The sequence below is a fragment of the Carassius auratus genome, unplaced genomic scaffold (assembly GCF_003368295.1).
Source record: "Carassius auratus strain Wakin unplaced genomic scaffold, ASM336829v1 scaf_tig00036544, whole genome shotgun sequence".
NCBI lineage: Eukaryota > Metazoa > Chordata > Actinopteri > Cypriniformes > Cyprinidae > Carassius > Carassius auratus.
Window position 1 is genome coordinate 681 of NW_020526313.1, and position 15,269 is coordinate 15,949.

General features: G+C 39.5%; 1 protein-coding gene and 1 long non-coding RNA gene across 2 annotated transcripts; one reads left to right on the forward strand and one right to left on the reverse strand.

Annotated features, from left to right (window-relative positions):
- The first annotated feature begins 496 nt into the window (after positions 1–496).
- On the forward strand, positions 497–9,858 carry LOC113082594 (uncharacterized). Its single transcript, XR_003282774.1, has 3 exons — positions 497–588; positions 1,938–2,093; positions 9,401–9,858. It is a non-coding gene; the product is annotated as an uncharacterized LOC113082594 (long non-coding RNA).
- Positions 9,859–10,636: 778 nt separating this feature from the next.
- LOC113082593 (phosphatidylinositol N-acetylglucosaminyltransferase subunit C-like) lies at positions 10,637–13,220 on the reverse strand. Its single transcript, XM_026254169.1, has 3 exons — positions 13,064–13,220; positions 12,586–12,652; positions 10,637–11,982 (listed from the first exon to the last, which is right to left on the reverse strand). Exon 3 carries the CDS (start codon positions 11,969–11,971, stop codon positions 11,090–11,092), a length of 882 nt encoding a protein of 293 aa, XP_026109954.1. The 5' UTR covers positions 11,972–11,982; positions 12,586–12,652; positions 13,064–13,220; the 3' UTR covers positions 10,637–11,089.
- Positions 13,221–15,269: the final 2,049 nt, after the last annotated feature.

The following is a 15,269-nucleotide window of genomic DNA, read 5'->3' on the forward strand; positions in this document are numbered from 1 at the left end:
TAAAAACATTTAACTGCAAATCCACCTAACTTTAAAGAGTCGAACATTTAAAGAACCAGACAAAATTAAAAGTAAAAATAAAAAATAAAAAATAAATGGTGCTGGTGCCACTAAAGCTATCAATATAAAGTCTTTACACATATTGTCGTGTAGTAGTGTGAGTAGTCAGAGATGTGATATCACCATGACAGATGCCATGAGAGGAGTACAGACCCTCTTAATTCAGAATAAAACACCTTTTTCAAACAGCAGATATGACCATTTACTCTCAGTTTATATAATTTTTATTTGAAGTCCTGTTTTTTTGTTTGTTAAATGTATTTTCTACATTTCTGTGTTCTCCACCCATAGGTAGAGGAGTTTATCCACTCCGAGTTGCTGGCTCAGTTGTACTCCTCCGGAGATCAGCGCTCTCTGATGGACGAGTCTCCTGAACAGGCCCGGCGAAGAGAGGAGGTGCTGCGTACTCACACTGCCCTGAAGCAGGCTCTAAAACATCATCACTGACATTTCCACCTCTACCATCTCCACCCCGTTGCCACCCCCAGTAGATAACTCCTGGCTCCATAGTGGCTCTCTTCACCGAAGGTACCTCAGCCATCCACTTTCTGTTCAAGACGTCTTCATCATCACTCCTCCTCATCCAGTGGTGCTGTTCTTTACTTGACACTTAGGGGCTGTTTACACAACATCGTTTTCAGCCAAAAACGGGAAACCTTTTATGCATTTTGCCTGTTGTTTATGGAGGACTAAAACATATTTTTGAAAATGGGTTTCAGGGTGCAAGTTTTTGAAAACACCACCCTTTATCGTTTCCTTGTAAACATCCAATATGGGAATCTTTGAAAATGGTGACATTGTGCATGTGCGTAGTGCATGTGTGGTATGTGGACATGCGCAGTACGTGTTGATTTTAAAGGCAAGCGCGAACAAACATACACAACAATGGTGGAGTTACTGTTTACTAACAAGGTGATTGCGCCAACTACTGGCCTGGGTTAAGTAATACAGTGTTTTGGCCATTTTCGCAAATATGTGTAAACGCCAATCGTTTTGAAAAATGTTGTTGTGTATACGTGAAACTTTTTAAAAACACAAGGGGATAACTTTTTGTTTTTGAAAACCCACTTTTGGTGTGTAAACATAGCCTTAGAATTTAATCAGTACTCCGGCACATACCGTATTTTCCGGACTATAAGTCACATTTTTTTTCATAGTTTGGCTGGTCCCTGTGACTTATAGTCAGGTGCGACTTATTTATCAAAATTAATTTGACCTGAACCGAGAGAAATGAACCAAGAGAAAACATTACCGTCTCCAGCCGCGAGAGGGCGCTCTATGCTGCTCAGTTCTCCTGTAGTCTACACTGAAATCATAGAGCGCCCTCTCGCGGCTGTAGACGGAAATGTTTTCTCTTGGTTCTAAATAAATGCGACTTATAGTCCAGTGCGACTTATATATGTTTTTTTTCCTCGTCATGACGTATTTTTGGACTGATGCGACTTATACTCAGGTGCGACTTATAGTCCGAAAAATACGGTAATAAATAGCTGACCGTTGGCACTCACATGGACTGAATCACCAGGATTCCAGGGTGTATCATAGAATTTTCTCTGTTTTCCAGGCCAAGGAAAAACTGATTGAAAGTCATAGATTTTTTTTTCATAAGAGCTTGATGCTCTTGTGTAAATGCAATTGTGTTGTCTGATGCAAACAAGTCTTCTTTGGCGGCGGTTCTGTTCAAAGAATCGTTGAACCAGTTCACAACCAGTCTGAATAATTTATTAGCGAATCATTCTGAATCAAAATGGTTTTTTAAAATCCATATCCAGTAACCACAAATGACTCCAAATGGAAATGACTGGTAGTGGAAATGTTTTGGCCCACCTAAACAGCTAATGCGCCCCTCTCTCTCTCTCTTTCTCTCTCTTTCTCAGGTCTCCTCCAGGTTATATCGTCCCTAAAAAGCATCCTGCTCGGCCTGCTCTTTCTCTACCAATTTGCTTGGAAGCTCCTGCCCCTCCGGTCTCCAACAGCATAGACACCACCAAAACTACCAGCCGCCCCAAACGAGTCCCTCCTAATGTTCCCAGGTAGACATTCACCCATCCTGAAGTCACACTAGCAGCTTTGGACCATGTCAGCCCATTTAAACAAACATCATTTCAGCACGCTAAAACCGCACATGTGTTCTCTCCATCAACAACACAGCTGAAAAAACGTTTGATTAATAAAGTGCCCAGTGACTAGAGGGCTTGAATCAGGTGTGTCACTGAATATTTGAAATGAACCCAGGGACCTGTAACTACATCACAGTTTTAAACAGTATTTCAACAGTTTTCTGAGCACGAGAGCTGTGGTGAACTTGTGGTTTCCCCTTTTCCATGTTTCATCTTCCGTGAATCCATGTTGTTGCAAACTACGTAAGAACCAAGGAGGTCTGTAAAGATGTGTAACATTAGCTAAATTTGGTGTGCAAAAAGGTCGATTGTCAATAGCATAGAGGTGTTTGAAGCACTGCTCACAAATAACTTACAGCTTTTGATTGGTCACTGCGACCTGACCCGCTTTAACATTAACTTTTTTTGCCCTCAAGCTCAACTGATCTTTGACATATTTCTATAAGAATTTCACCCACAAAATTTTGCCAATGTGACCGCACCTTAATACAGAGAGAAAGCTATCCGTTAGCATTCCTTTCCACCTCAACGCCAGTTCCTTGGCAGACATAGGTCCCCATGGAAACATATGATTTGAAATGTGCCATATTTCCTCTTCGGACCACAGAAACATAACTTTTAATGCAAAATGAAGAGCAAAAGAATCAGGAGGGTAAAGTCAAAAGTATACCTCAGTTTATCCATATCCTTTCTATGTATACTCCATTTGATAGTGTGCATGAACACAGGTGCTTGACACAAATACACTGGAAAGTTTAATCCTTGTCAAGTGTCTGTGCATTAAAAATGTCTATGTACTAGTTTAAACCAGAGTTGTGAGTATCTCTGAACTCCCTCCCTTAAGCACTCGTCAACACGAATATATGCACAGTTTTTCCTGGCAAAGGTTTATTTTTATTTTTTAAAAATGTATTTAAACTCAACTGTACATTTATAATTAGAACTTATGATTAATATTACATTTTTTATTCACACCCCTCCAAATCAGATAGTCAGAAAGTGCCCAGTTGCACGAGTCCCCTTAAGTAATGAAAGCCCATAATTGTAAGTTATTATCACTAAGGGTTTTTCTTGCTGCAGCCGCCTGCAGTTTCCCACTAGTAATTATGGCATTGTGGTAGCGTTCATGTGCGTCCGTCTCATAACTATGATCATTCCAGCATGACTTTATGCCAGCATATGATTGTTAAAAACAGTTTAACAATGTATCCTTCCCAAATGTATGGATCTATGCTCACAGTAAACACAACTAATAGGACTTTCAGTGTCCTGAGCGCAAAGCTTGCTCTTGGATCCGTGTTTAGGATTAGTCTCAAAGCAGTGCACTCAGAGAGCAGAAATATACACATACTTACCTTCACATGCATGATAGATGAGACCACGTGCTCACTGGTCCCAGAACTACAGCACTAGATCACAGACACTGCTGTCTCCACTCACCATGAACATATGGGCTTGAGCATAAAGGAAAAAAGAAACTTGAACTTGAACAGATGTCATTGCTCAATCACACAGGCAAGCATATTTACAATTGAAGGCTTTTCAAAATCACACAGATTTTCAAGGAGCAGTGAAAGTATGCACTGTAAAGTAATCTCACACAAACGGTCAAGGAAAGTTAAAATCATACCCCGAGAAAGATATAGTAAATTTACATGTAATGGTAGTGTTTGTGTACTTTTTGTTTTGCCTTTATAATGATTTTAATGCACAAAATTCATGGTGTAACTTGGATGATTTCAAAAGTATTAGTAACTAGTAATGTATTTTATTTTTTGCTATTGTTGCATTTTTAAATATAATTTATTTAATAACTAATTATTGGCATTACATTTCTCATTTTATCAACCAATTGATATAAAATATTTATATATATTATACTATTAAATGTACATTTTTATAATATTCTCTTTATAGGAATAAGAAGCCAACAAATGTAATTGTATACAGTCACACAATTTTAATTTAAATAACAAACTAATTTAAATGGATATCACATTTATAAAATTATTTAATTAGCATGGGTTAAGCATTTTTTTTGTTTAAATACAATTTTATTAAAAAATAGTTTATTTAAATGAATTATTTAATATATTTATATGAGATAAAATTTTATCATTTGATTACAGTATTTTATGTACTGTGTATAATTCTCTTTATAGTAATGAGAATAAGGAGTCATAATGCTAAAAATAGGCTTCACTTCCTTTTTGCTCCGTGTGTAATTTTTTTCTGTGGAAATGTGAGCCACACATTTTTTAACGAGTCTCTCATGTGACTTGAGATGGGTGGAGGTCTTGTTGTAAATTTGTTTTTTATAATTGATTCCCCATTTTAAGCACAGACAAGTCCCTATTCTCTTCTCACTTATTCTAGCTCTTGTCTTGTTGGATGTCACAGTCTAATCACATAAAGACTTCTCATATTTCATATAGTTCTTTGATTATTGTGCTTTGTGGATAACAGAAGCGTGACCTCATTAAAGGGTTACGGTCAATATCCTGTTCAAACCGTCATATCAGTATTCACAAACTGACCGTATCTTTTCCTTTCTCACCATTCCAGTGGCGTTCGCTTCTTTCAACACTCTCTTCGGTTTCTCCCTTGTGATCGTTCTTTTTCTCGCTCTCTCATTCCTTACTTTCACTTTTTGGCCATTTTTCCCCTCTCTTTTCTGCCTCATTTCCTTTGTGTTCAGTAACGGGTCTGTTTGGACCTCCACCCTTTTTCTCCTGCTTTTTCTCTCTTTCTTTCTCCCCTGTTGCCTCTTTCTCTAGTTCTCCCACTCACTTTTTCACATTTCCTCTCACCATCACTCATCCCAACTCTCCCAACTTTCCCTCTCTTTCCTTCCACCCCCATTCCCCTTGTCTTTTTTCTCTTCACTTTTAGCCGAACTCATTTGAACCTGGTGCTGTTGTCTTAAGCGTGACCCCGACCGGAGCGGGCCTTGCGGACAGTGACAGAATCTGAAGACTAGGCAGAATTTCTGGGCACTAAAATGGCAATTCTGAGACGCAGCCAGCATTTCATCAAGCAGCGTTCCTCTCTCGCACCTCATCCAATTACACATTCTTGTACTTTTAACTTCAGCATTTCTTTCTGTCTTCCAGTAAACCCCTGGCATTTCCAGGCTGCAATATCTTGCATGTTTCTTCAAGCGTTGTTTTGCTTTTCTTTCCGTCGTCTCCGTCCTTTCTTTTTCTTTCTGTGAAACCGCAGTCCTGCATTCACCGCAGCACAGGAAAAATAAAAGCCACTCTCTTCTCTCTCCCATCCCAGAGAGCTGCTCCCTCTGCCAGCTCCATTAGAGAGTGAGATTCCTGCGTCTCCACAGGGATCTTTCCAGGACCAACTCTGCAGGAATGCTGGACTCATATTCCCCTCACACACACACACACACACACACACACACACACACTACTAATGTACCGACTCCGTAGCTTGTGATTGCAACATGGTCAGTTCACAATAATGAGCTCTTTTGGGCCTAATTAAAGGTGATGTGTCACTTTTTCAAAGTTACAGTACTTCTATTTGAGCATAAGATGCAGAGATGTAGATTCATTGTCACTGTCAAAGTCTTGTTCTGTTCATTTGAGCATCCTTGCCACAGCACGGGGTGGTGTTGGCACAGTGGATAAGACACATGCCTTTGGTGTGAGAGACCCAGGTTCGAATCCACTGATACACCAATGTGTCCCTGAGCAAGACACTTAACCCCTAGTTGCTCCAGAGGCATGTGACCTCTGACATATATAACAATTGTAAGTCGCTTTGGATAAAAGCGTCAGCTAAATGTAAAATTTAAATGTAGCATGACACAGGAACATTAGCTAAACCAATAACTTGTTTGTGGCAGGACTTTTTTTATTTAAATCACAAACTTTAGTTTTTGGAACTGGTGGTAATTACGGTTATTAAAAGTTCTGAATATTCTTAATAAAATAAAACCTGTAACATTATTTGTCACAACTCATTGAACATAACTTTTTACAAGATTTACTACTCTAGAGTAATGTTAATTAGTGAGTCCTACTGTTCAAATGTTAGTAACATAAGGATTTTTTTATTTTAATTTAATTTTGTTAGTTTTTTTAAAGAATGATCTTATGCTCAGCAAGGCTGCATTTATTGGATTACAAATATAGTAATATTGTGAAATAATGTTACAATTAAAATACATCTTTTCTATTTGATGGAAAAGCTGAATTTTCCGCATTATTACTCCAGTCTTCAGTGTCACATGATCCAGACTTATAGCCTGTAAGTACGTTTTCATACATAAAGGATTTGTCAATGATGATTCAAATGCGAAATTTAAGCAGTGTAGAGAAACACTTTTTTATTTTTCATTTCTCCGATCACAAATGCAGACATGGTTTTATGTTTATGGAGGGCGATACACAACACAACATGTATAAAGACAGTATAAGTCATTATAATCAGTAATTATGTCCCCACTGGATGCAACAAATGCCTGGTTTATAATGGGGTTTATTGTTTTTGTCTCACCGCACCAGGACCTCACAATATTGTGAGAGGCGTGACATTTCAGTCACGCGCTTGAGGTATTCGGCCAATCACAACGCACTGGATAGCTGACCAAATAGAGCACACCTCGCTTTTCAGAACGACGAGCTTTGAAGAAAATCCAAAGGCAGAGCATAGAGGAGCAACATTAATGTACAGAATGTGGAAAATAATGTGATTTTTGAACCTTAAAGGTATACTCCATCCCAAAATGAAAATTCACTTCCCACATGTTGTTTCAAACCCGTAAAAGCTTAGATCGTCTTCGGAACACAATTTAACATATTTTGGATGAAAACCAGTAGCTTGAGACTGTCCCATAGACAGCCAAATAAATAACATCCATCAGTCATTCAACTGTAATGTTATGAAGCAACGAGAGTACTTGTATACGAAGAAAAACAAAAATAATGTCTTTATTCAACAATTATTTGCCTGTCTCTCTAAATCAAATTAGCGCTATTTTCTTCTGTGTCAGCTGCACCACAAGGATATATTTGTACGTGTATCTACACTTTGGTTTGAAAGCAAAAAGCGCATCAGTGTAGTGCAGCTGACGCAGAAGAGCGTACGCCGCCTGCCTACTACTCAGATTTGCCAAAATGGCACTACGCTGATTTGGACACAGAGGAGAAGAATTGTTGAATAAAGTCATTAATTTTGTTTTCTTCATACAAGTACTCTCGTCACTTCATAACGTTATGGTTGAATCACTGATGGCAGATGGACTATTCTGATGATGCTTTTCATACTTTCCTGGACTTTCACACTGGTATTTATTTGGCTGTCTATGGGACGGTCTCATGCCTCCCGGTTTTTCATCCAATATCTTAAACTGTGTACTGAAGATGAGCGAAGCTTTTACAGGTTTGGAACGGCATGGGGGTAAGTGATTAATGGCAAAATTTTCATTTTGGGGTGGAGTAACCCTTTAAACCACATAAACACATTGCATTACACAAAATACTGTTCTTTTTAGCTACACCATATGACCCCTTTAATATATTTCTGAAATGGTAATACTTTTTTAGATTTTAAGAAAACAGGATTTTTTGAAAATGAAATCTTTTGTAACATTAAAGGGTGTATTTTCTGTCACTTTTGATCAATTTAATGCATCCTTGCTGAATAATATAATTTTTTTTATTTCTGACCCCTAACTTTTGAATGGTAGGGAATGTAAAACTACCCTAAGACTAGGTTAATAAATGCTATAAATGTATTGTGAATCATTAGCACATGATGACTAATACAGTACATTAAGAGGGGGGGGGGGGTTGAAATGCTATTTCATGCATACTGAGTTTTTTACACTGTTAAAGAGTTGGATTCCCATGCTAAACATGGACAAAGTTTCAAAAATTAAGTTGTACGTTTGAAGGAGTGTTTCTGTTCCAAAAATACTCCTTCCGGTTTGTCACAAGTTTCGGAAAGTTTTTTTTCGAGTATGGGTCTGTGTGACGTTAGATGGAGCGTAATTTAATTATATGGGTCCTAAGGGCACGTTTGCCGGAAGAGCACGCGCTCCCGTATAGCAGAGCACTGAGAGCACAACAGACTTCACTGATCAGAGCGAGAGCGTTGCGAAAAGTCACAAAAGAAGTGTGTTTTTGGTTGCCAGGGCAAGACAACCCTGCACAGATTACCAAAAAAAACAGCATTAAGGGACCAGTGGATGGAGTTTATTTTTACAGAGCATCAACGGAGTTGTGCAAGTGTTTTTGTTGGTTCGAAGATTCGACGGGTTTGCACATCGTTTATTTCTTAAGGATGATGCAGTCCCAACAAAAAAGGGTCACGATCGTGTGTTGGAACCGCAGGCGGTGAGTAACACTGCTTAAAATATCTCTGTTTGTTAACTTCGCTATCGGCGCGTAAGCACATCAAGTAAACAACATGCGATGTTGTCATCAAACTGCACTTTCCACATGTACAGCTTAAAAAAAAAAAAAAAAAAAAAGACGACATAAAGTGGAACTTAGTCATTTTCCAAAACCACTGTTTCAATACATACCACATAGAGACGTCTTTGCTGATGCTGCTCTTGTTAAATTTCAGCCTCTGGATCTGATTCTGGATCATAAATAAACGGCTGAATCTGACTGTTAGCTGTGGTTTGTTTTGGATGATTTTTTTTTCCTCACGGTAATGTCACAGCTTCCAGATGCTCTCAACACAAAAGCCTACTGGCGCTTGTGATTCTTTAGCTCCGCCCACACGTCACGCCTACAGCGGCTCGTGGTTTTCCGGGAAAAATTGGTACAGACTATCTTTCTCTTATGAATATAATAAAAATAAAGACTTTTTGGAGTTATGAAGGATGCAGTACTACTCTATAGGTACTCAAGATTAACAGGAGATTGAGTGAAAATGAGCATTTCACCCCCCTTTAAGAATTATTTTTGTTGTTCAAATTTTTGTGTTTTGACTCACAGCTAATCGGCATGGTTTGGTATTTATTTATAACCCATCTAAAGAAAATCTGTTTTATGTTCTTCTCAGTCCTGTTGATCTGATCTGGCCATTTGTGTTCATTTTCCCCAAACAAAACACACTCGCAGACAATTTTAAACGTGCATCTGAAGCAGAGCATGGGAGATTGTTGTTATTTCCATTAGCTGAACTGGCAGAGCTGGGACCTGTGGGAGTCTGTTCTGACAACTCAGGTTATGTGTAATGTGTTGCAGGAGACCCACTCAACAGCCACGATGAGACACAAATGCCCACCTGTGAGAAAAAGTGCCAACGACAAGATCTGCTTGAATTGTCATTAAGAAGACGGCAAAGATTCACATCTTAGACACAGTGGAAAACAGACTTGGAGATAGCAAAACTGATCTCCAGATGGTCTTTTTGCTCAGCGATTCTGCCTTCAGTGGTGAGATTGAGCATTGTGCTGAGGTTTGTTCCTGTTTTGTATATATGTTGATGTTTGCAATGCGAGTGAGTTTCTTTTAGCTCTTTATCACATTTAAATAAAAAGCATTTTGGGATTTTGTAAATACTGTGTATTTAAGAAGTCCAACATTTTCCTGTGGTTATTGGTGTTAACTAAAGCAAGCATAACTGTTATAATTGCTCATGTCAAGTATTTAACCCGTCAGCATGTGATTTCTCACACTGGTTGTGCTAGGAACGCAATTTGTAAATCACACAATCTCAAATCATGCAGCTTGTGAAGGACCCACCTACAATAACCTAAAATTTTTGTGAGTTTCCAACGCCAGGAAATCTGAAAAAATTATTCTTATATTGCCACACATTATAACTTAATTTAAAAGAATATACACCATTTAATTTTACACAACAGACTCAACAGGCTCTGATTTTGATTTTGCACAGAATGCTTTAATTTTGCAACTTTATTGCACTGTCACAAAGACTTAATTTGAGCTCTTATTCTGTCAGTTATAAATGATAAAAAGAAAAGACAACAAAGACTTATGTTCTATCAATTGAACACTGGCAGAAATGTCCTGCTAGTATGCCGTTCTACATGAACAACAGATTGTGCTGCAGAAATACCTGGGACTCACTGACATCTTGTGGACAACAGCTTGGCCAGAACAGTTTCAACTCTTTTCTGTCACCTCCATTCAAATAACAATAAACTATTCATATACATATAGTTAAAAACAACAATTATTTCCAGTACAGTTAAATGTTAAAAACATGATTAAAAACACTGTCAACAATTTAAACTTTTTAATCAAGCAATTCAAGAATATGCACATTTATATCAATACTGTTAAAAAGAACTCCGTACTCCCAAATAAATGATCTGAATACCACAACACATGTCTGGATCATACCCTAAAATCTAAATCATATTTTTTTTAACTAAAAAAAGGTCTGCATCTGTTTTATGATCATTGAGATCTTTAGGGCTTTGTTTTTTTTTTTTCAAGCATGACCTGGTCATGTTTTCATGAGGTTCACCCGTTTAATAGTTTAGTTGTATTTTATATTGGCAACATGAAATGTAACTTTCTTATTCTTCCCTGAGCTTAAAGGCATAGCTTACCCAAAGATATCAATTCTGTCATCATTTACATCATTTACATTTACACACTCTTGTTTTTTATTTGCAACCTGTATGACTTTCTTCTGCAGAACACAAAGTATATATTTTAAGAAATACCCGTGTTTTTTGGAAGCCAATGTTACCAATATTCTTCAAAACATTTTCTTTCATGTTCCACAGAAGAAAGGAACACGTACAGGTCTGTAACAACTTCAGGGGAGTAAATGATGACAGATTTTTAGGTGAACTAGCTATCCTTTTAGGAAACGTGCAAAGACTCTCAAACCCATCCCACCGAAGGGAGTCTATCAAAAGCATCATTTAAAACGCTCTTAAAACCCTGTAGGCAGTTTCAATTCAGGAAGCGGGACAGGTCCTCTCTAATCTCTGCCTCGTCCCAAGGGCCGTGGATGTTGTCCTTGTGCCTCTGCAGGTGAACCAGCAACAGTGGACAGACTAAAGTTAATGTTAACAGAGCCAGCGCGAGGAGAAGAGCCCCCTCGGGCCACAGGCTCCCCAGACCCCCGACTCCAGCCAGACACACCAGCACGGCCGCCCACGGGAAGCTCCACTCCGCCTTCTCCCGCATGCGGTGCAGCAGACAGGGCCACAGAGCGAACACCAGGAGGGCACAGCTCAGCATGGTGAAGGTGTGCAGGGCGCCAGGCAGCCGGGACGCCAGACACACCGACCCGAAAAGAGCCGCGTTGAGGGAAAGACTGCCCGGGGGACTGGGCTGAGCATACGGGAAGGACACCAAGTGAGCCAGGAGCATCACAGCTGACATGGCGTAAACGGTATCTGTACTGACTGACTCGGTTAGAGTCTTTAAAACTGGTGAAAACCCAAAAGTAAATGCCAGGAAGATGGTCGCGCTCTGCAGGTCTGCCAGGCGCGTTCGCTCCCGAACACAAGAGCCTCCCAGGATCTCATAGAGTCCGTATCCCAGCAGAGCACAGGTCAGACAGACCCAGAGCACGGCGGACGGCACCAGCGCTCCCCGCTCCATACAAGACCATAACGTGAGGAAGAGGGCCACACAGGACACCTGCTGCGCGATGAGCCCCGTCTCACGCACCACCGCCCAGTAACGGTACTGACGCACACGGATGTTGCGCCGCAGCTCCTCCAGAAAGCGGCGGTCCACATAATTGTCTGGAAAGGGCTGGCGTTCATACAGGACTTTACGCCACGGGACGGGAGCAGGAGCTCCCGGGCCACTGTCTGCCCCCATCACCTGTCAAACTGACAACACATACATCAACATATTTGCAGAAAAAGTATGAAAAAATGTTTTAAGGCATTACTTCATACAGCTACTTTAAGGATTGATATATGCTACAAAACTTGGAGCAACAAATCTACATTATTAGCTATAATCTAAATATTACACAGAAATTATGCCAGTTTGCTCAGCTCTACTTATTTTTTGAACTTTATTAAACCTTTTCAAATAACATAATTAAAAACAAACAACAAATCCAATCAGAGAGAGAGAGAGAGAGAGAGAGAATTATACCAATAAATACATATCTATATATTTTTAGAAAAGATTTTAAAAAAGTAAATTATATAAAAGCAAATTATTAAATTATTAATTTAAGGTAAACATGTATATGGTAAGTATTTTACAGTTTTAATGCATTCCTTTTTAAGGATTTAAACACTTTTCAGATCGTGTTTAAATGCCACAACACTTGTAGCAGAAATTCACATTTTGTGTCAATCAAACCCACAAATAATCAACATTCTGTGTTGTTCTACTCTGCTTCTGAGTCTATCTGAATCTGAGCCGCGTGTTTATTCCTATTGACTAGGTTTTAAACCCATATAAATGTAATATCTTACCGACACAGCAGGGTTTCCTCGCTTTAGCCGCTGCTGTCGCTCCATCTGACATCCGGAAGTGACGCACCTCCAAAACAAAAGTGCGATAGTAGCGTTAGGTGAGGAGCGCCATCTGCCGACTTCCCCTCGCAGCCTCCAACCAACGAGAAGCGTCGTGCTTTTAACTTCCTCAAGTGTATGGAAAGATTTGTTCTTGGTCACATTTGTAACCTGTGTGCGGTCGATCAGGCCAGGGGTTTCAAACTAGGTCCGTGAAAGATTTTTAACCACCTATTTACAAAAAGTATTTAGGCTGTCTAAGTTCATGTGTGCTCTTATGTTAACCCTCTGGCCCTTTTCGGGCATTTTTGACCCTAAAAATGTTATATTTCGAAATTTAAAAAATCTTAGCTTCAACGGAATGAGATGACACATTTGTCACATTAGCAATATGAACACACACAAAAATCTTGGATATGTAAAAAAAAATCACACTTACCTTATCAAAAATGACCGACATAAGAAATGAAAGGGAAATACGAAAAAAATGAGAAAACTCAGTGAATCTTTTGGTGGTACAAACTACAAATCAGCCACTGGTCAGGAAAAAAGTGTGCAACAATCAAGGGGTGACTCTTCAGAATATCCAGAGTGAAAAATAGACACCAATCAATAAATGGAAAAAATACAAAAGGGTCTCTCTCTCTCTCTCTCTCTCTCTCTCTCTCTCTCTCTCTCTCTCTCTCTCTCTCTCTCTCTCTCTCTCTCTCTCTCTCTCTCTCTCTCTCTCTCTCTCTCACACACACACACACACACACACACACATAAATGAACCGGTAAGACTGCAAGAGAGCACATTGTGAGAATATGTGAAATCAATAAATGAAAAAAAAAACAAGCCTTGCTTTCTCTCTCTCTCTCTCTCTCTCTCTCTCTCTCTCTCTCTCTCTCTGTGTGCGCATGCGCGAGTGCGGAGCGTTTGGGACGTGTGTATGAGCGACTGAGCGGCTTGTTTGAGTGAGTTTCAAACTTTTCCTTCTTTTCTGGGTTTATTCCTTTTGAATATTGCTTTGGATTAGAGGATAGAGAGTCGGGGCGCTGACCTCTGTCAGCTTAGCTGATAGAGATGGGCTCAAACTCCGATGGTTTTTCTTGTTTGTCCGCGCGGCATGCGTGCAAGTGCATGCCGGCAGACGCGTCAGTGTCCATTGAGAACGTTTTGGTTGCAATTGGCAGAGAAATCGGTGCACAAAACATCATGTCTGCTTCTAGAATGAATAAAGCAATGGTTGTTTTTCTGAAAGAAGTTGAAATGGTCAATCATTTAGTGGAGTGTGGTTTGATCGTTAATGATGTTTTTATTCCTGTATTACCCCTGTCTAACCTATCGAAAAAGGTAATGTTGTCAAACGTACCACCGTTTATCTCTGATAAAACGCTTGAGGATATTTTAACTCGTTATGGAAAATTGGTTGGAAAGATTAAGATGATTCCTCTGGGTTTGAAAACTCCAGAGTTGAAACATGTCATGTCATTCAGACGTCAGGCTGTTATGATACTGAGTGCTGAATTTGCAACGCTTGATGTGTCGGTTAAACTAACGGTGCTTGGAAAGGATTACACGATCTTTATTAGCACCGAGTCCATGAAATGTTTTATTTGTGGAAAATATGGTCACATTAAAACCGCCTGTCCTCTGGTTAAAGAGGCTCAAACGGCAGGAAATGGAGTCGAATCTAATTCAGAGCCGATTTTGAACGCTCCAGGGAGTAGTGGTCCGTCTGAAGAGAATAGTGAAAGTGCAGCGCCCGATCCGAGCGTGGAAAGCCCTGCGCTTACTGACATCGGAGAGCAGGTGCAGCAAGGTTGTAGTGTTGATATAAATGAGACTATTGCTAAAATAGCTGATGCTGGACAGCGTGGATCCAGCGACAGTGGGCAGGCTGTTGTTGAGCCAGAGCAACCTGGAGAGCAAGATCAGCCTGTAGTGACTGATGGCTTGAACGAGACGCAGGCATTAAGTGGTAAAGTGTCTGACATTGATGCTTCACAATCGCAAGTAATAGATAGTGACTCGGACAGTGATTATTCAGAGTCGATTGCTGAAGAATTGTCTGAAACTAATTCACAGGGAAATATTGTTGGGAGAGTTGCAAAGTCTCGTTATTATACTGTGGAACAAATTAATGACTTTTTAAATGCAACAAAAAATCAGAGAAAGCCAGAGATTGAAATGTTCTTTGCTGATTTAAGGCTTTTTATTGAGTCTTCACTAGTTGCCATGAAGAAGGCCACTTTAGATGAACTAGATCAACCTAAGCGCTACCGACTTAAAAAGTTTGTTAGTGCTGTTAGAAAAAGACTAAAAAAAAAACCTTAAATAGTCATAATGAACAGGATATATTGGATTATGTGTCTTTTCTCTTTTTTAATCCTGATGGCATCATTTAACATCGGATCTTTAAATATAAATGGCTGTAGGGATGTACAGAAGAGAACTGCTTTATTTAAGTATTTACATCTTAAAAAGGCGGATGTGATTATGTTACAGGAGACACATACTGACGTCTGTAATGAAGTTGACTGGACAAACGAATGGTCGGGTAATATTGGCCTAAGTCATGGTACGAATCTAAGCGCTGGTGTTGCGTTTTTATTTTCAAAACGAGTACAAAATGATCCAGACTTTCTAGAAATATTGCCTG